The sequence below is a fragment of the Macrobrachium rosenbergii genome, chromosome 50 (assembly GCF_040412425.1).
Source record: "Macrobrachium rosenbergii isolate ZJJX-2024 chromosome 50, ASM4041242v1, whole genome shotgun sequence".
In the NCBI taxonomy this organism is placed as follows: domain Eukaryota; kingdom Metazoa; phylum Arthropoda; class Malacostraca; order Decapoda; family Palaemonidae; genus Macrobrachium; species Macrobrachium rosenbergii.
Window position 1 is genome coordinate 5450096 of NC_089790.1, and position 20844 is coordinate 5470939.

The following is a 20844-nucleotide window of genomic DNA, read 5'->3' on the forward strand; positions in this document are numbered from 1 at the left end:
TATACCTCTATAGCAAGGGTGTGTTAAATCCACCTACTGATATGAATTACAACAAGTAGGCTAATTTTATGTAACTATAAATTCTAGATATACATCAGTATTAAGCCTTACTACTGGTTGATTAGTTCACATCAAACCAGATCTGTGCCAGTATGGAACTTTCATTTAAGGTGGCCCATAAGTTTGGCAAGATGTTCAAGGGAATAAGAGAATAGATGTGGACCTATGGAATTTTCCACCCATCAGAAATATATAACTGTGGAGTTGTACTATTCATTATAGTACACACCTGGAACTCAGTAGTATATTCAGGGTAACAATTGAAGCTGAATTATTCTGTATGCCATCACAGATATCACCCACCTTCCAAAGTGCCACCATAGTAATTGCAGCCAGAACAAGGCATGAGTAACAATTACCAAGAGATGGCAGAGTAAAACAGAAACAAATCTGAATCCTTCCACTGATTTATCTACTCCACACCATTACCAACCCATTCTTGGAAAATTAAGCCATTTCACCAAATTTACAACACAAAACAAACAACATGACAGCTAAAAACATAAGTATCTGAACTAGACTTCTTGCAAATGTACAAGTATTAAACATTAATTTTTTCAACGATAAGCTTTTTGAAGAGGATATAATAAGACAAAATTTTGCTGCATGCAATAATGTAAATTTTTATTTTTTTTTTCTTTTATTGTTCAGTTACACCACTCCTAGCAGAGGTCGCAGCTCTGGGGAAGGGTTCCTGCTCAGGACTAATCACAGGATTACAAAATGTTCATAAGGGTTAGAGAGAGAGAGAGACAGACAGAGAGATAGAGAGAGAGTGAAAGAGAAAGAAAATAAAAAAAAAAACAGGAACCCTTTGTAAAGAAATATCACAGGGTATACAATATGGACAAACTTATGTATAAATGCCAAGCACTTTTAGTCGTCTCAATATAGAATTATCACCACCTTGATCTTACCATTTTCTCAACACTAAACTCTTCCAAAAGCATTAAGACCATGAGGCACCACAGCTTCACAGTAGTACCAGCAATACAAGGACTGGACGAGGCACTGCTTGTGGTAAAACTGCATCAATTGCCGCTAAATTTGCATAGACAATCTGTCCTAATCTGGCTTTCACATTTCCTTTCTTTGGTAAAATCAAAAGATTTGCTGGTCAATGTAACAACTGATGTCTGTCATTAGCTTTCCATAGGACTGGAGTTGTTGATGCCAAAACTACTCAGATAATGTAGACTTGCCCATCACTGAAAGACCAAAATCTGTCCTTGACCAATTAGGGCACCACTACTGATGAAGCAATATATATGGCAATGCTACCGACTTTTAAGAAGTAATGTGTAGGGTGTAAATTAGGAGAGAGCTGGGCATGTCAAAGCAACACCCATCTTCCATCCGGCAGCCTCATGTAACCCTCTACATCACATCAAAGAAGTAGGCAGCAGGTTCAAATGCGCACCACACCTACTCGATTAACCGTCATCTTGTTCTGGACAAGTAACTTTACAAGGAAATTCCATTTTTGGACGACAACATATGGTCGGTATTAGCTTTATTTTGGACAAATTATTTGTCTTGACTGTAAATATTTGGACATTTCCAGCTATTGGAACTAAGTGGACACTGGACCATTAGAATTTCCTGCTATGGACAAACACTCTTCCCTATTTGGCCACTGCACCATCAATATTCACTTAACTTTACCAAAACAGTGGATCGCTAAATTTTACTTTACAAAACCATCTTAGCTCTTTGGATTGGAAAATGCTAACATTTTCAAAAAAAATAATTAAATTAAAGATTAAAAGCTAAAATGATTTTTTGGTCAAATCAGGGATTTTAAAATACACTATTTCAAATGTCTTTTAGAGGATTCTCCAGCAGCAGATGTCATCACTATGATGTTTGTAGCCTTTTTCTTAAAGCTTTTCCACATGAAATTCCTCTCAAAGAATTTCAACAACCCAGGTGATGTTTTAACTGTGCATAAAGCATTTCAGAGTCAGATCACACTTACTTAGTATATTCAAGTACAGACCCAAAACAGATTTGCTACACCAGTTATGCACCTGTACAAGAACAATTCAAAATCAAGTGTCTGACTAAAGAAGTGCTATAAAACAGCACTTAAAACTGAACTGCATTTACCAAAACTGTGATGGCGTTTCATTCTTGGCATAACAAATATGCATGAAAACACTAATTCCTAGTTGGCATCATAGCAGGGATAGCTAGCTGCATGTGCAGAACATATTTAAACATATTTTTTGCATTTTAACATAAATGTTATTTTTATTTTCATTTTATTTTCCTTCACACCAATACCCCACTTCTCAATATTAAACCCCTATAATATTCGGATATAAATTAAAGCATAAAATAACAATAATCATAAGAAGCTCAAGAAAACTGTACAGTAATAGTGGAAGCATGGAGAGGCCTGGCCGGGCAGAAGTCGTCAACGTTAGGACGCCTTGTGTGGTATACAGATACCTATTAGGTTTCCAACTGCACACCATTTAATTACATTATGGACACTCGATAAATTTCACTTTTTATCAAGGGGTAGTGCCTCTTTCACAAAGGCACAAGTTTACATACCGACAAATGGCAATGCCACAATGATATTGCCCATGGGCAAACAATGAAGTTAAAAATTTCAAAAACCATGACTGAACACTTAGCTCCTAATACACATGACCAACATATCATGAAGATATGAAGACCTAAAACTTCCACATTCTCACTGCTAAATCATGACTGTACTCATTTGAAAATAGAAGACAAAATATATTCACGGCTCTAAAAGACAACTAAGTATTCATGCCAATGACTAACTTGGGAACTTGGCTTACATTTTCAGTGACAATAACTGATGACTTGGAAACAACTTGGTTTTTGCCTGTACCATTGTTACTCGTGCAAAACCACACCCTGGTGTAATATGAAGATTACTCTATGCAAACAATACTGAAGTTAAAAAAAAAAAGAAAAAGAAAATAATGTCTGAACATAGTTTAAGGTCCAAGTGGCATTATATGATAGCTAAGTACACACCAAAGAGTAGGTCTTGAGTCAGCCTTGGAAATTAGACTGCTGTCAAGATGCCTTCACTAACGTGTTTGCATACTTCCCAACACTACCCGTTTTAATTCTCATCACAAATACTAGTAACAAACAATTACTAACAAGAACAACCAGATTGTGAAAAGTTTTCCACAATTTATCACACTTGTAATCAAAGTAGGTAACTTCACTAAACTTTGTAGACAAAAGAATTAAAACTTTATCTAAATAAACACAACATGAGAGCAACTCCAATATGAACAAACAAAAGGATGTTCAATTTTTCTCCTCACAAAGCATTTTCAAGGTCAAGATCTCCATATATAAAGATTGAGAACTAAGTTAAATGATGGAATACAACTTGACCCATCTCCTCTTTTGTGACTTGTACGTATTTCCACATATTGACAGCAGCCTTGTAAACCATGACAGAAGTTTGTGCACAGGTCTAGTCACTCCCATCAGTCCCTTATTCAGTCTCAACATATTCACTACATATAAACTTTAAAAGTTCATTGACTAAATTATTTTTGGATTACAGTATTGTGTCTAACGTGTTTATCAAATCTCAACTTCAAAATTGTTTTGTGATTCAATTAGTTTACCACCACTTAAAACCCTGCTACCATGCATTCATAAAAAAAGTTGTCACACAGATGAATTTCCTGCGACAAGTGGTGTCAGTATCGTATGGCACCCAAGGTGAGGAGAAAACAAGACAGCAAAACAGGTTTCGTGAAAAGTACAGCAGAAAGAAACTTCATCAGTCAAGCACAAACTAGATTTTTCAAAAACTGAATAGATAATTTCGTACTCTTCGGATAGGAAGGCGGCAGTTTCAAGAAGTGAGAAAGTCTAGTCCTTTCTGTCAGGGTCACACAAGTCCAAAGTCATTTGTCTACCAATATTTATTTATGCATGTTCTATGAGCAAATACGTTCTTTTCATATTATATATGTATACTCAAACATTTAAATATAAAGTACATTATACTGATGGACTCCACAATCTACAAGTTTGATGCATGCCCGACAAATATACCTTTAATGTTATGCCCTTCAATAATCATAAAAATGCACATGAATATAACTAAATCAGTTGTGTTGGAATGTTCACACAAGCAGCCACAATAAATTCACGGCACACAGCACAACAAATACTGCACTTCATTTGTAAATTCCTGCATCAGTGTAAAACCCATTACCAATAGGAACTGATAATGAACATTTTTTTAACACCATAACTACCCATGGAGAGTAGTTCTAATGTTTTACAACCTAGCCTACATACATACTCTTTAAATACAAAAACTGGTGAGAAATGACAAAAACGCTAAGTGATTCTCCAGTATCAATCATGCTTAATTCCAAGTAAGAAGAAAAAAAGAAAATAAGTCAATCACAGTGACTAGGAATCAAACTGCATAAGAAACTGCATCTCTGGATAAAGTGGTTCAATTAAAAACAGCATTTCAACAAATTCCAAAATACCTCTCTTCTTTGGGTAACCAGGATTAAATGATTATAGAACCAATTCCCCCCACAAATAAACAAACCATAAAAGGCAAAGATAAGAAAGACAAGGAGATCAAGTACCATTTCTAAAAATATCTTTTTCATTTGTCACAGAATATGTGCTTAAAAATATCAACCACTTTTCCTACAAGATGCATAATCTTAGTCCAACTAGATGACCTCTATCACAGCTACATATAATAAAATTCCAATGGCCAACCAACAGATGCATAGTTCATGAAGGCAGTTCATTTATCAATAATGCATCCAGATAAAAGATCAAATTTATCATCTTAGCACAACCTCAATGGCAAGGTCTCTTACTGTCTTGAAATGACATGGCAGTGATATGAAATACTCATTAATTTAGATACCATCTTGAATCACATGTTTATATCCTATGAATTACTGCTGTTTTTTTTATTCATTTTCAGAAAAGAAAAAATACAAAAAGTGTGCCAGGGGCATGATCTCAATTATCAATAGAAACTTGTAGTTTGCAGGATAATTTAGGATACTTCTACTAAGCAAAATAATTAATTTATAAAAGTTACCTTTACCCCTGCACAAAACCTATGACACAGTAAAAAATGTTGGCTAGTTGGTCTCAATAATCCTAGAGACTAGGTCACAGAAATAATGTACAAGAGAGATTTGAAATTATACCATTCTCAAAGCTCATACACAAAACATGTTCAACAAATCACAGTTATTATGTCACAGATGCAACCATTCAATCATGTATATAGAAAAAGGGGTCCCTTAATTACCTACCATAGGACTGAGCATCTTTCATGATACACAAAGAGAAAATGCAAACACAATTTGATTTACTATTCTGAAGTCTTTGTGAAGTAAAATTTTCTCTCTCAAAAAAAATACAATATTTTATCTGAGAGCATATTTTTCTCATTGAGCATTTCTTTTACAAATTTCTCTCTACAAATCAATGCCTAAATATATAACAAACAAAACATCTGGAATCAAATAATACGACCAACAAAATTCTTTAAATAATGGGATAACAAGTACTCAAGTATGAGTAACAACTACTAAACCACTTAGTCAAAGTGCAACAAAATTTTACAAAATTTACATTTCATGATTTCAGAAATATTCCTATTCAGCTTACAGTTCACCCAATTCCACACAAATTGGTAACATTTCAGGAATTTAATGTTCCTAGAACCAGGTTTCATTTTAGGGTGGAGTGCAATTACTAAACAGACTTCTCTTATCCTCATCACTACCATATTCACAAATTAATTTGGAAAGGGAGTATATACCAGTAACACTTTCTAAAAAGTGAAGTTTCTTAGGGCATTCTAAATATAAACAAACAACAGTACCACTGATATAATGAAGGATACTTACATCCAACACAACTGATTGATTTAAAAATGTTAAGAACCATTGCCTTTTATATGAAAGCAACATACCTGGCAATGTTACGGTCACAACCAGCGCTAAAATAAAATAATAATAATAATAATGAATATTGGTTACGCTCAATTTAAAAGGATTCACAAGTAGAAGGGCACCAATTTCACAATTTTAAGATATGGCCAATTTTGTTGTACAGGTGTACTATAAATATGGTACCATTTCAACCTCTGACCAGTTCAATTTATAGAAGCTGATTACCAATTCATTGTCAATACACAACAATCTTGAGCATTCACTCCTAAAGAGCTACATACTGCCATGCTTAGACCTATCTTCCATTTGATGTAATACTGAACACCTATCAAACATAACTTCCATTTTACATATTCCATGGTCATCAGTAGACTAATTCCATGGTCATCAGTAGACTATTAAATAAAGTGTTTGGCAAAAATTATGCAATTAATACTAATGATGCACCTATGCTATATGGCAAGAAAGTACAAAAGGGGGATTCATAAAACTGCCTATACTGATTGTATTGGCAAGTATTTAACATTTCTGGCACCAAGCTCCCACAGATTAGTCATTCAGTCAAGTCGGTCTGTCAAGTCCAGTCTTGCAACCGTCTTCAAATTTGAGATATTAACAGTAAGTGTAAGAGGCCTTTTCCAGCTTTTACTGAATTCTGGACAAAAGCCATGGAAATTTGGGCTCGGGAATTGGTCGGCTGGGCTTAACCAAGCATTGGACACTAAGCCTGGCCCATTGAGCGAAAAGCTAATTTGGTTTTGGCCCACTCTGTGATTAACTAACACCTGACAAGCACTATACAGGTATACACCTATTTTGTAACACCACCAAATGTTTTCCATAAGTAATTCACTTACTGCATGGTATCACAAGTTGGCCAACTCTGAAGTTGACAACAAACCATATTTTCTCTTTCTAATACAGTATTCCAGGACTGATCAAAAATCCACACACTAGGGCCTGATCTCTTATTGGAATGATATATAAAATATACATTCAACTAAGTCTATGGTATAAAGGGCATCATACCCTCGTCCATGACTGAGAGTACTCTACTAAAATAGAATACTTTTATACATTTTCTATACAATATATTCATTCTAACTCACAGTTCACTTTATACAATAATTGGCAGGTTTGGCTTCAGCAAGGACTGATTCTCAGGAATTCCCTCTTTTTTAACTGGAGCCAGTGACAGGGTGTCAATGGGTGGGCATCAAGACCCTCATTTAACAGTTCCAGGTCTGTGCGTAATAGAGAGGGTTCTTAAATTCCACCAAAAACACTGCACCAGATAATTTTGTCATGTTGGGACTGGGATTCATGAGGGCGAAGCAGTTTTGGAAACACACAGTTGAAGTACAAAGGGAGTGGGAGGGGACAAGGGAAGTAATCACTTTGGTGGAAGGGAAGGGACACACTGGGTACAAGAAGGTGTCACCATAATAATCAGTCTCTTGGCACAGCATGACGCATACCTCTTACACTACATATGAACCAGCTGCAGCAGCCACCTGCTTAAACACACCCAACTCACTTTTCTTTATAAAAGAAATGGAAAATAATATACACTACTGGGTGTTTCACCTTTGAGCAGATCAAACTGCAACAGTTACAGATGTCCCAGTCAACGGACAGTAGACAATAAAAACTCATCCTTTTTCATAAAGAATGAAAACATCCACAGAACCATTATTTACAACCCTTTCTGATTTACATCAACTATATTTTATTTTATATTTTATCAATTTTTTTTCACTTGCTGACTTTGCCACTCTTCACACATCGAGGGCTGAGGCACACTTTGGTAACCACAACAGATCCTTACCCCCTCGGAACATCGCAGGACTTGTGGGTTGGGTGCTTGAATGGCAGTGCGAGGGAAGTTAACCGGTGCTAGGAATGGTCCTGATCATACTCTCGCACCAAAGTCTTGATATGAGTTAACTTTTCATGAAGATAATTATATCGTTCTTGCTTCCTTTGGAAGTCAGTGTCTGATTTAGTTGTGTTATACAAAGTAATCATCTGAGCACGTAAATTCTGTGGAAGAAAGAGAAAATACTGATGGTAAGTATGGAAAAACGACTGGTAACAAATCAAATGACAAACTAAACTTACTCTACAAGTTGGTCTATAAAACAATACCTTAAATAATATGTATATATGAAATTGTTGCTTCACAACTGCAAAGCTAGCTGATATCTTTGAAAATCTCAATATGTATTCAGTATTTTAAAAAGATATAAATATATTTGCCATTCAAAGTGTTTTGCACTGTACATCTGCACAAAAAGCAAATTTAATTTACACCCAACTTGCAGAACATTATTATAAAGTACAATAAAATTGAAACAACTCTATAAAACTTCTGTAGCTGGTATTTCATCAAGAAAATGCTGAATTAACATGCAGCCTAACTGCTTATCATGTAGTACAGAAATATTCAATTAGAAATAAACAAATAAACCCTGAATGAGGTACCACATACAGTATGCCTGCACACTGCAGTAGGCCTTTACCCCAACTGCACTGCATTCTGCCTTTTACTGTTCATCTATCATCTTTAGTTTCTCCCAGCTCTGTAACTTTACTTTAACCAAATTTTGACCCCTCATTTACAAACAAATACTTTGGTTGAGCCTAGTAATTTAAAATAATAAAAACTGCATTACTTACATTATAGCCATCCGAACCCACTGGCTCATTCCGCAAGTTTTCATCTAGTTGTGAGAACATTCTCGTTCGTCTCTCAACATAATTATGAAGTTGTTGATACTCCTGGTATTCCCTATTGAAGTCAGCTTTGTATCGACTTCGTTGGTCTGGAGATACTATAGTTGTGTAATTCCTGGAAGAAAAAAAAAATTATTTGCATACTAAAAAGAGAACCTAACTTTTATATTCTGGGAGAAAGACAAGAAAATGGTCTCTTCGGTCTCAATTCTTCTTCAATAGTTTATTCTTCAAAACTAATTCCAATTAAATAGTGAAACTTTTTCCCTAACATTCTACAATGTCTCAGAAAATACAATTCCACAGGTTAATCCTTGAAGCTCAGAGACTGATGCACAGATTTACAAACTTCTTTAAAGTTCATGACAAGTAATTAACCAATGTTAGCAAATGCACATACTGAATGGTACTTTTCAAGAGTTTGACCAACTGCTTGTGTAGATACCAGCCATATAAAGAGGTTCAGATGCTACTTTGGTTCATTCATTTAGTATTTCTGTGAATTCACCAAGTTTAGTATTGATAAAATGCTGCTTTACTGTGTTGCACTGGGGTGTGTGAGTAATGAGAGTGCCAAACATTTTTTGTTCTTAAAATCTTCTTCTTCAAAAATCACCTTACTATATGTGAAATGGCTCTAGTCACACCAAACTAAAAGCTCAAACAAGGAGAAAGGCTTGTGCTCCAGGGAACTGGATAGGAAAGAAGGCATCTTTCCTCTGTGTTCTCCTTTGCAGTTGTGATGTGAAATTACTATTTTGTTATTTATTCATTCCTTCCTTCACTTTCATGGTTGTGCTTACTGTTGAGTGCATTTGTCACTAATTTAGCGCCTTTTTGCCTTTCTGTTGGTGGTATCTGCACTACCACTACGTTTCTCTCAATAACTAAACAGAGGGGTTCCCTTCAATGAAATTAAATAAAAAATAACTATAACCTAGGTATTATCAGGTAAACTGTAACTTCTTAAAAAAACTTATTAGGTAAATTATAAATGTGACAAAATCTTCAAGGAATTAGTGCCCCAATTGTCGTTCTCTGTTAGCTGAAATTAAGACATTCATATTCTAAACAGACTGGAATTGCTTCATGAGGAGTAATCATAAATAACCTAGTGCTAAACAGGTATTCCTAATAATCCTACTTTGTTTTAAGTTGCTTTCATTTATCAGATACATCACACCACAAAACTTGCTTTAATTTGTTATCAGCTACATCATACTACAAGCATGAAACCACCCATAATGGATTTTTCAGTGCCCCAATTTTTTATGAGAATTTCTATGCCTACTCTAATCATTTTTGCTTCATATTAATGACTATCTGCTGGCTCATTCCCTACTTCAATGTGATCCAGCATGGTTCAGACCTGAAAGTTGTAACACTTAAATGCCATTATTTGATGTTGGGTTGTAACTGCTGTTCTTTGGTGAAAACTGATATTGAATACGAGATATAAGGATGAATGGGGAAAGTGTACCTTCTGAGTATTCTTTTGAATAATTTCACCCTGGCGATGCAAGTTGTTTTGGAGAGTAAAAGTATGAATAATTGTCTAATGTAAATGACTGCATGAAATTATGAGAATTGAGTTATACTTCAAGAATAAATCATCAAAACTGACGATGGCTCATTTTTCTTTTTGAGTTTTAGAGCTAATCTGGCCATGCATCTATCCCAGAGAACAAATTAACTCTGCAAGTATGTGTCAGCTTTTGGCTTTGATAAGCTATTTTCCTTTTCTGGGTCTCTGGAAGTAAATATTCATCATATTTTTACAAAATTATTTAGAACTATATTATATTCTACCTTTATCATACAGTTCACTAAACACAGTTTTTAAGCTTTTGTGTAACTGCTATCCTAGCTATAACAGCAAAAGATCTTAAATTCTTCCAAGTCATCCCTACGTATCATGAATTTTTTTTAGGTACAGTTGCTGAGGAATTTATTGGCTGAGATGAATACCGGACAAAATCTGTCTGATCCATTGCAGCTTACAGGTTAAGTCAATAACTCATCCTTATTCTTTCAACCTTACATGATACCATCTGTCAATGAAACATTGAATTCACAATACCAGTCTAGGACCATTAAACATTCCAATTAGGCACCACTGGACTTACCTGAGGTATGCTGGAGCCTCATCACCGCCATTAGTGTCTGGAGACGAGCTAGGAGTTGACTGTCCTACTCTGCTGTGCCCATTGGTTTCATGAGGGGGGTTATGACCATTTGTTAGGCCATTGGACAAGGAGTTTATAGGAGAATGTGTTCCTGAGTTGATGGTGCCATTGAGGCGATGTCTCGGAGAGTTCTGAATGAGGGGGGATGTCGATGGATTGGATAAAGAATTAGTGCCAGGACTTATAGCACCATTCATCCCATACCGCTCCTCCCCTGGATGATGACCATTTGTCAAATGGTTTGTATCTGGTTGGTGGTTGGGCACGGATGAGCTCTGCTTAGACTCATTCCACTTTTCCGATTCTACTTTGGTTTCTGGTTTCCGTAATCTAGAACTCATGTAACGGGAGGGTCGCACTCTTTTAACAGTTGGGTCAAATGTCTCCTCAAGAGTACGTTTAAGACCTTGTGAGCTTGTAGATGGCATCCCAGTAGATGAAGAGTTAGTAGATGGTGATAAGGATGGCGTAGAGTGGGGGGAGTGACTATTTACAGGTGGTATAAGTCCTTGAGGCTTGTTCCTGAAAAATAATCACAAATTCAGCCAAGACTTGCCAGAAAAGCAGCATTACATGCCAAATTCACTTTACCTCAGCCTAATGTCTAATACAGTACTGTATCATAATACTGAAAATTTTATGAAGTGTGACATATACAACATCCTTTCTTTCACTTCAAGATAAAGTTAAATTTCATTTGAACATGAAAAATACTGTATATTTCAGCAGACAGTTTAAATTCATTGGAATGAAACTGCATGCCATTTTGCAGCAATTACCATTATTCTATTTCAATGACCAAAGACAGCTGTAACCTTTCCTCAAACCTTGGAAATTCTTTGACATATATATCTTTTAGGTATCATTATGCTGTATACCATGAAACATCTTCAGATGTCAGCAAACAGTCATCACAATGGCCTACTTGAATGATGTTCAATATATTTGAAGTATAACAACTAATGACAATTTTTCTAGGCTAAGGGAAGGGAAGTGCAAAAGTACCCTGTCCCAATCACTTGTTTTACGATGCTGCCCTTGGTTATTTTCATTAACAGTTCCTTAAAACGAATGCAACAAAGCTTAAAAATAACCATAAGAGCCAGTTTCATCTACCACTCGTTCCATAAATACTTTTGAGTTCAATGACGCCCATGCCATCCTGCCCCACAAAAGAAAAAAAGAATCTAGAGTATACTTACATATACAAATTAACCTGGGGTTCAAAAGGTATGTCTAGATGTGTTTTACTTTCAGTCTAAAAGTGAATCTTACCTTCTAACAGCCTCCCTCTCTTCCTCACTATAAAATGGCCAATCTTCTTTAACTTCACTCCATAAATGCTTAGATAAATTATAAATGTTGTCTTTTGGTTGGGAAACACTATTCAAAACACATGTAACTTGGCGTTTGTCTTTCTCCTTCAGGCCCTCTGTAACATATTAGATATTGCATTAGGGACAGTATTTGAAACCAATAATAATATGATTTAGTACTCTCTAAGGGATTTTGCATGATGGCAATATCAACCTTCACCATATTACTCATGTAAAAAAGTGTTAAAATATATAACATACTTTCTTTTGGAACATAAAGTAGCTTGATCACAAACCTGTATGTAATCTCTCAATCAACTGAGGTTTTCTAAAACTCTTAATTGCAAGAAGTTGAATTACACGCTCTCTGCAATAAAAGAATGACAGATAATCATAAAGTAAACATTACATTTAATATTCTAGCAAAATTCCTAGATCATAGAAACCCATGACACCATTCCTACAAATATAGAAAATACAAATATACAAATATAAAAAAATTTGACCAAGTCATATTTTTAAAAATATCACCACAGTTCAACAGAAAAACAGAGATTTTTAAAAAAATAAAAGCTCATCATGACATTCTTCACCAAAATCCGTAGAGGAACTTGAATTCAGCGGTCTTACTTTCAAGGTCCTTTTGCAATTTTACTCCAAAATTCTTGTAACATTCTGATGAGCAAACATACAAATATTACTGATCAAAACAACTTACCTGAGTGGTTTTTTCATCAGGTCTGGATTGCAACTCTTGCCATTCGGGTTACTTGGAGGGGGAGGTGGTCTTGGTTTATTGGTAGGAGCAACCCCAAGAGTCCCACTTGAATGACTTCCATGCGGAGAATTAGAATTACTGAATCTATTATTGGAGTGTAAGTCTGCTGCGGGCTCTCTCTGTGGCAGACCAACCACTTTGGAACTGGGGGGCTTTTTAACATAGTTATTACGTTGCCGTACAAATGGGCTGTCGGTGTTGGTTTTCACTTCTTTGACACTGTGGAAAAAGAATACAAAAAATAAATCAAATAACAGTGATTTTCTTTAATCAATCATTCTACCTGCCCACACTGTACTCTCCTGGAAGTAAAAACCAAAGGAAATTTTTAGGCTCTAAGAGACCAAAGCACAATATGAATGAATTAGAGCCAATCATTACACAGACATTTAGCAAAAGAGCAAAATCATGAGATATTTCAGTGACATTCCTAATGCAATGAAGGATTTGCACGAGTACTAAGAGTAACCTTAAGAAACTTAAAGGGACATTTATAAAGAGGAGTACAGAATATGACCACAGAAGTGCCAAATTAGCAATCACCGCTTTCCTTTATTTATTTCTACCATCATCAAGTGTCAATTCTACTTCGGACTCATTCAATTCTCGCCGCACATTTGCACGTGGGAGAAAAGGCTATGTTGGGACAGAGGAGTCCTCAACATATTTCTTGTAGCTATTCGCACCCCAAGAATGGTAAGCTTTGCATCAAACTGATAGGAAGTCTTCAATATTCAAACACTAGAAATATAAAGCTATACTAAAAACAAATGGTCTAATGTTGAATTGTAATAAATTGTAAGCAATTGCCTACCGTATTATGAGAAACCTTAAGTCATTTAATACTATTTTAAAGAACAACCTCCAATATCATCACAGAAACCCCAAAAACTGCATATGAAGAACTCACCATTTTAACATGTTTTTCTGATTGGCTTTCTCCATACTGATGCGGGCGTTATCGTATGTATCATCTTTAGCCTGAATCAAAGCTTCCCCACCATTGGTCCAATAGATGCCCAAACCCTGGTTAACAGGATAGTGAAGAATTGTAATTATATATATATATATATATATATATATATATATATATATATATATATATATATATATATATATATATATATATATATATATATATATAATTTACTGTAATACAACAGTATTATATGAAGATAAAAGGCCCATAAAACACTATTTGAGCGTTGCAGCCACATATTTGGGCACTTCCTTCTGTGCCCCCCATTCACTGGTGAACAGGGGCACAGAAGGAAGTGCCCAAAATATATGGTTGCAAAATTTCAAATAGTGTTCAATAGGCCTTTTATCTTCATATATATATATATATATATATATATATATATATATATATATATATATATATATATATATATATATATATATATATATATTACATACACACACACACATGTACTATACATACATACACACAAACACATTATCACATTATCTAATTGTAATCATTCCAAGGGTATGGTGTTAATATGTCACAACCAGATAAGAAACCAAAAAGCACATTATCATTTTTTCACAATTAAACTGCTGATACTATCTGCCTTGTTTTAACACTTTATGAACAATTGGAATCATTTCTACAGCATGTTAGGTGCACCTTGCACAATAAAATCTGCTGGTCTGGAATTTAAGTTTTAATTAGCTTTTATATAGTCATATAAATTTAAATTTCCATGATTTTCCAATAATCTATACATGTGCCTATACTTGAACAACGAACTCACCTGTCCCCAGACTGCTTGATGAACTCGAAGCTGCCTTGTGGCCCATCATGGTCCAATATACTTTGTAGGGAGAAGGAAAAATTGGCGGTGCCATTGTTACGACTACAAGGGATTTTAATCTCCTGAAACAAAAATAAAAGGAAAACCTGTGTGATTAAATGTAAAAAAAAAAATCACAAAATTGAATTTATTTCATAAGATATCACGAGCTACAGGCACTCGTCAAAACTAGAAGAATGAGTTCAGTAAAACACCCAACCCCAATTCAGAAATGCTTTTGCTATCCCCCCCCCACCATACAATAAAGAGCATGCAATATATAATTATGATTCAGAGAGGCAAAATACCAAAGTCTTAATCATATAACAAAAAAATATCCAAATACATTTAATACCAGGGCATAAAATAAATCCGTTTCAGATAAGGACATGGCGGATTGCATAAGACCCCAAGCAGAGAAGCTTAAACGCAAGGAGTGGAAATCATAGAAGTGACTTAGAATGTGGGTCACAGTGTCCATTGACCACCAAACTCAAGGAAACTGCTACTCAAGGTTACAAAAACTCTACACTGACATTTAGTGCAACGGGTGTCCAAGACGGTCTCTCTAGCGAATTCGTGAGTCTGATGTTTCGGTCAAAATTAGTTATTTTTTTTATGTTTAACGTTAGGGTTTGATGATGTTTTAAGATGAGCTTGGCTAAAAAATTTACGATACTGAAAATATGTGAGGCCCGGGTGTTAACAATCTGGGAAAGAAGTGGCACAGGAATATGCAAATAAGTTACCAATCCCATATTTAGCAATGAGAGAGAGAGAGAGAATGAGAGAGAGAGAGAGAGAGAGAGAGATAAACTGACCACATCAAACTTATCAGAAGTAATCATCACTGCTGCTAACCGTTCAAATTTCGTCTGCATGAAGTTATAATAATGCGTATAATCTACCATTAACTTTAACCATTCAGCATCCTACCGCACACTAATCTTGGAAATCCCCGGAATATTCACTTTGCATGCGACACTTGATAACTTTGTGTATAATTCCTGGCTTAAAATATGAATAACAAGGGCATAACCATTGGGCGTACGTATAGTCCTATTATTCTGTAACTTGCCCTTACCCAATATATGAGTACTGTTTTCAGAAATAGTTATTTTCGTTATCACTATCAACTAAAGGTATCATTACTAATAGTCTACACGACTTTCATTTAATTAATGAAGCCTGCCCACAAAATTATCTAAGCGACATATAATCTTGGGCTCGGCATATGATATAAATCATAATTATCTCCGACCCAAATCTTATCTCCAATGTCAGAGGTACAAGACTCCCTAGCTCCCCCCCCCCTCCCCCCACAACTGCACAACTGCGCAGAAAGCATCAGACTCGAGATATGTTTTACAATATATTCCTTAGTTGCAGATTAATGACTTGAAGGCAAACACGATCTCCTCCACGATTACACATTTCACGCAAACACATGAACATGCTGTTAAAAGCTTAATAATCCGTGACACCTTCACTCCGAAGGAATGCTGTCAGCTAACAGTGTTGGGAGGTCGAGACTTATTCGACGGAAGAATAAAAACGAAGGAAAAAGTGCTGTAACGAAGTAAACAGGGCTAAACGTGCACCATTCCCTCGCCAAAATGAGGAGCAGGTGTCGGGATGATGTGCTCTCCAAATTCAGTTGGAAACCAGAAAGGTAGCATATGCAACACATGCTGAAAACTGATGGTCTTCATTTCTTGAATATTCCGACTAAAGCATTTTTTGAATAATGACTCAGCAACTGAAAGGGAGTTTATACACTTTACAAGAGAGATAATTCTGCTGTCGATAAGAGCACTGACGTCAAACACACACACACACACACACACACACACAGAACATCAAGCTACACACCTTAAGATCTACAATATGTAAAAATCGACGTTTTAATGATTTCGCATTAAAAGGAAAAATAGAAATGCAATATAAAAAGCGTTCAAATGGGGAAGGGGGGCGGCGTCACTTCCGTTGTGGAATTTGACGTCACAATGAACGGCAGGTGCGTTTTGGGTAATTTTCTCGCATCACGTCACTCATACAATGATCTCTCGGAACCCAATCTGCATATAATATATATATATATATATATATATATATATATATATATATATATATATATATATATATATATATATATATATATATATATATATATATATATAAACTAATTTCCTTACATGTGCAAACTAATTCAAAAGTCCTACTGGAAAAGAAAGCAATCTTCTTTCCCACGAGACATCAATCATTTGCGGGACGTCAAGGGACAGCGGCGGACTTCTTGCTTCAACCAGGATATTCTCCATTGATTCATTAACGCCATCTGACATCCCTTCTCGGCCACATCCAGCACACACACACACACACACACACACACACACACACACACACACACACACACACACACACACACACTATAAAATGCTTGACGAGGCGACATTCGTAAAATAGGGAACAGAGAAAACTTTTTTTTTTTTTTTTTTTTTTTTTTACGATTTGACCGGAAATTAATATCAAGAGAACAGAGAACTTGGGGTTCGATACTGCAAACACCTGGAGAGAGAGAGAGAGAGAGAATTTCCTCGCTGGTAAGTCATAGCCTATGTAGTATGTGGGAACACGCATACCCTTCACCCCGCACATAAGCCGAGGTTTTAACTCCACCACTACCAGTCCACCCTCAACCAACAAGCTCTGCATGCCAAGGCTCGTCCTCGGTTGCTCTTCAACAACCCCCCCCCCTCCCCCACCAATCCCCATCCCCAAAAACCCCTTACTCCAGTGTAAAAGGAACAGGATCCCAACCCCTCTCTCTCTCTCTCTCTCTCTCTCTCTCTCTCTCTCTCTCTCTCTCTCTCTCTCTCTCTCTCTCAGAGCGTCATAAGGAATGCTTTCCCACTATTCTGCTGTTCATACCGAGATGTACTGATGTTTTATATGATCGGATAGACACTGATTTCTGAGTATATTAGCCTGGTTCTTATCAATTATCCAAGTGTTTGAGCATATGCTAGAAAGTATACTGTCATGTGATAGATATATATATAGCTTTTTAATGATTTGCTTCCAGGTATTTCTTTGAAATCAGTTCAAATTAGGCTAGTTATATATATATATATATATATATATATATATATATATATATATATATATATATATATAATATATAAAATATATATATATATATATATATATATATATATATATAATCTTGGGCTGGCTTGAAAATACAGAGATGGAATGTTTCCAAAATCAAGTTCTTATTTACTTCTGCATTCAAAGTGTTTCTTTGAGGGCTTCCTTGATATGATAGCTGCGGGATTTAAAACTGCATGCAGAATAAACTGTCCAATTTATGACCGCACAAATCCTGAACTTTTCTTACAAAAATAAACGAAGAGAAATACGAGACACTGACTGTAACCCTGCTTATTTCAAAGCCATCAACCTCCGGTCGATTTCTGCTGGAGTTCTACAGACGATTATTTCGAGAATTGGACTGAAAAACTACACTGTTATCTAATTATCTAAGACTTGCTAGAAGAATATAGAACTATATATTTCTGGAACTCACTCGGAGTACGCGAGTTAAACTTGCCAGAAACATCCGGGACTAAAGCAGGATGAAAACAGTGACAATCAGTTGTTAAAAACGTCAAATCCTGAAACTTTACCACGGAAGGGCAAACTTGGAAAGTTACACTGCGAACTGACGGAATGTTCGTCAAAAATGAAACTAGAAAAAAGGCACCGTAACTGGAAAGTGACTTTCATGTTAATAACAATCCTACGACATAAGACGCAACGTCATTCCATATAATTATTTTACTGTGTAGTACACCCTTCTGGTAGAGAAACCCAAGTTTAATTAACACAAAATTTATACCGGAAATGTGTTTCAGTACGGTACGATTGCAAAATAAATTCTGTTCATTTTTATGGGACTACTACTACTACTACTAATAATAATAATAATACTAATAATTATTATTATTTCAAGTCAATTCTATCCCTCAATAGTTCTGGCATCGTGAGTAGCAACATCGCCAGTAAAAATGACATCGCAACGGCTGCCACCAACATGTGATGATTACGACGATGTTTACATATTCATCTGCGCAGCATCAATCTCTCTCTCTCTCTCTCTCTCTCTCTCTCGTGAAACGTTTCTCTTAACTTTCCTACGAGTGCAAATCTTTTGAATGAAAGCCGTGCCTTCGGTTAATTGAACTATTGTATGTTAAGCGCGGTTAGTTTTCGTGACAATGCCTGAAGCTCAGCTCTGAGAGAGAGAGAGAGAGAGAGAGAGAGAGAGAGCTAAGCTAAGCTGTTTATCAACCTCACAGGATATGGCGCAAGTCAACATGGCCTTTTCCGGTCGAAGAATCCCTCTATTCGAACTTTGAACGCCATCTTTACTATTCTATCATGGCTTATTCGCTTTCTCTGAGAACGCTTTCTTTCTATCTATCTTTTTTTTTTTATGAAAGAAATTTACAGCTGACTGCATTGCCATAAAATATACACTACTAAGCTACAACTCTGAGGTGACAATAAGAGCGGAACAGAATATGCGGTTCAGTTAAAAAGTTAAGTAACGCGATATTTAGTCTCAATAACTCTGTTTATTACAACTACTGAAGGAGGTCTTCCGCCATTTCCGCGTGTATTTTACCACGGCCTCGCTTTTGGCTTTACTGCCAAGCCCTGCACGTGTGTAAATTAGGTGAAACAGTGTACAAGGAAGCGGTAAATAAAAGTGGTGGACGACACACACAAGGAGAAAACGGAAAACCCACAAAAACCATATGACGTTCTTCTCTCAGCGTCAGATGTGATCCTATTCCCTAGATATTGTGGGGTGTATGTTGGATACTTCTTGGACCCGTTGCTTTGGATTAAGACAGGCTCGTGCTGGCACGGGCTATTGCTCTTCAGAGCAGCTGTAAGCATCTTCTCAGAAGTCCGAAGTGGGACAGGTTTACATTCTTGACGCTACACAAGTAAACAAATTTTCTTTCCGATGCATAAACACATTAATCTTCTTAATAATTTTGTAAGCAGAACATTTTCTCTGTGTGGAGAACAAATAAAGTTATTTGGTGCAAGACGTGCATTTTTGTTACAGAAGTGCGTTGCTTAGAGCACTAACAACATTTGTGAGTTAAGAAGCTTTCTTTTATCGAGTTAATCAGTCAGTTTTGCATTGGGTGAACGCGTGAATATCAGTTGAGTTGAATTTCTTCTTCGTCAGACCAAGTTACAACCACTGCCTTCTCTTATCGTCGACAGCTTTCCCGATACATTACACCTTTCAACAAAGGTCAATACCACATGATTATTCTTTGCTGACCTTGGGACTGTAGCAGCCGGCTTTTCCAACTGCGGCTGCAGCTTGGATAATAATAACACCATTAAAATGAATTTTTATTAAAAAAAAAAAAAAGAGTTCAGTATTTATTAGAGGTTAATCCAAAAGCTATCGACTTTCAAGAATTTTATTTCTGCAAAATAAAAGGTCAAGATCAATACAAAAACAGACACCAAGAAATACACAAACATATCAAAATCACCTCGTCTGATTTTACAATTTCACCAGTTTCCTTTCCAATGTGAACCGATATCATTGGACATCGTATATCTTCCACCTGTAGGTAGAAGTTTGAACCCATGAACAAAACTATCACAGAAGTTACACCAATAACAATGGCAATGACAACAGTTAAGACTGCAGAGGCCAACTGATCAAGCTGGCGAAAGCTTCCTTAGAGAGAGAGAGAGAGAATATTTGTATTCATATAATTGTGAATTTTCTTCATGCAATGACAATAGTCTTCAAATATTGCAACTGAATAATAAAAAAAAAAACTATCATAATCACAAAAATAGAAATACTAATAAACCCACATCTTATTTCTTAATCCGGAATGACGAAAAGGGACTGTGAAATTCCGCCATTTATTTCTTTCCCGTGCCTTATCTTCCACTAATCTC

At 35.9% G+C, this 20844-nt stretch overlaps 1 protein-coding gene across 1 annotated transcript in view; it reads right to left on the minus strand.

The window, feature by feature from the left end:
- Positions 1–2284: 2284 nt before the first annotated feature.
- Su(Tpl) (Suppressor of Triplolethal) overlaps positions 2285–20844 on the minus strand; it is a 213371-nt gene continuing 194811 nt past the window's right edge. Inside the window, 9 exon segments of the mRNA XM_067093461.1 lie at positions 2285–8063; positions 8700–8871; positions 10883–11464; positions 12218–12374; positions 12555–12625; positions 12977–13255; positions 13947–14025; positions 14028–14062; positions 14797–14918. Of these exon segments, the coding sequence (XP_066949562.1) occupies positions 7917–8063; positions 8700–8871; positions 10883–11464; positions 12218–12374; positions 12555–12625; positions 12977–13255; positions 13947–14025; positions 14028–14062; positions 14797–14918 (1644 nt within the window). The 3' untranslated portion in view covers positions 2285–7916.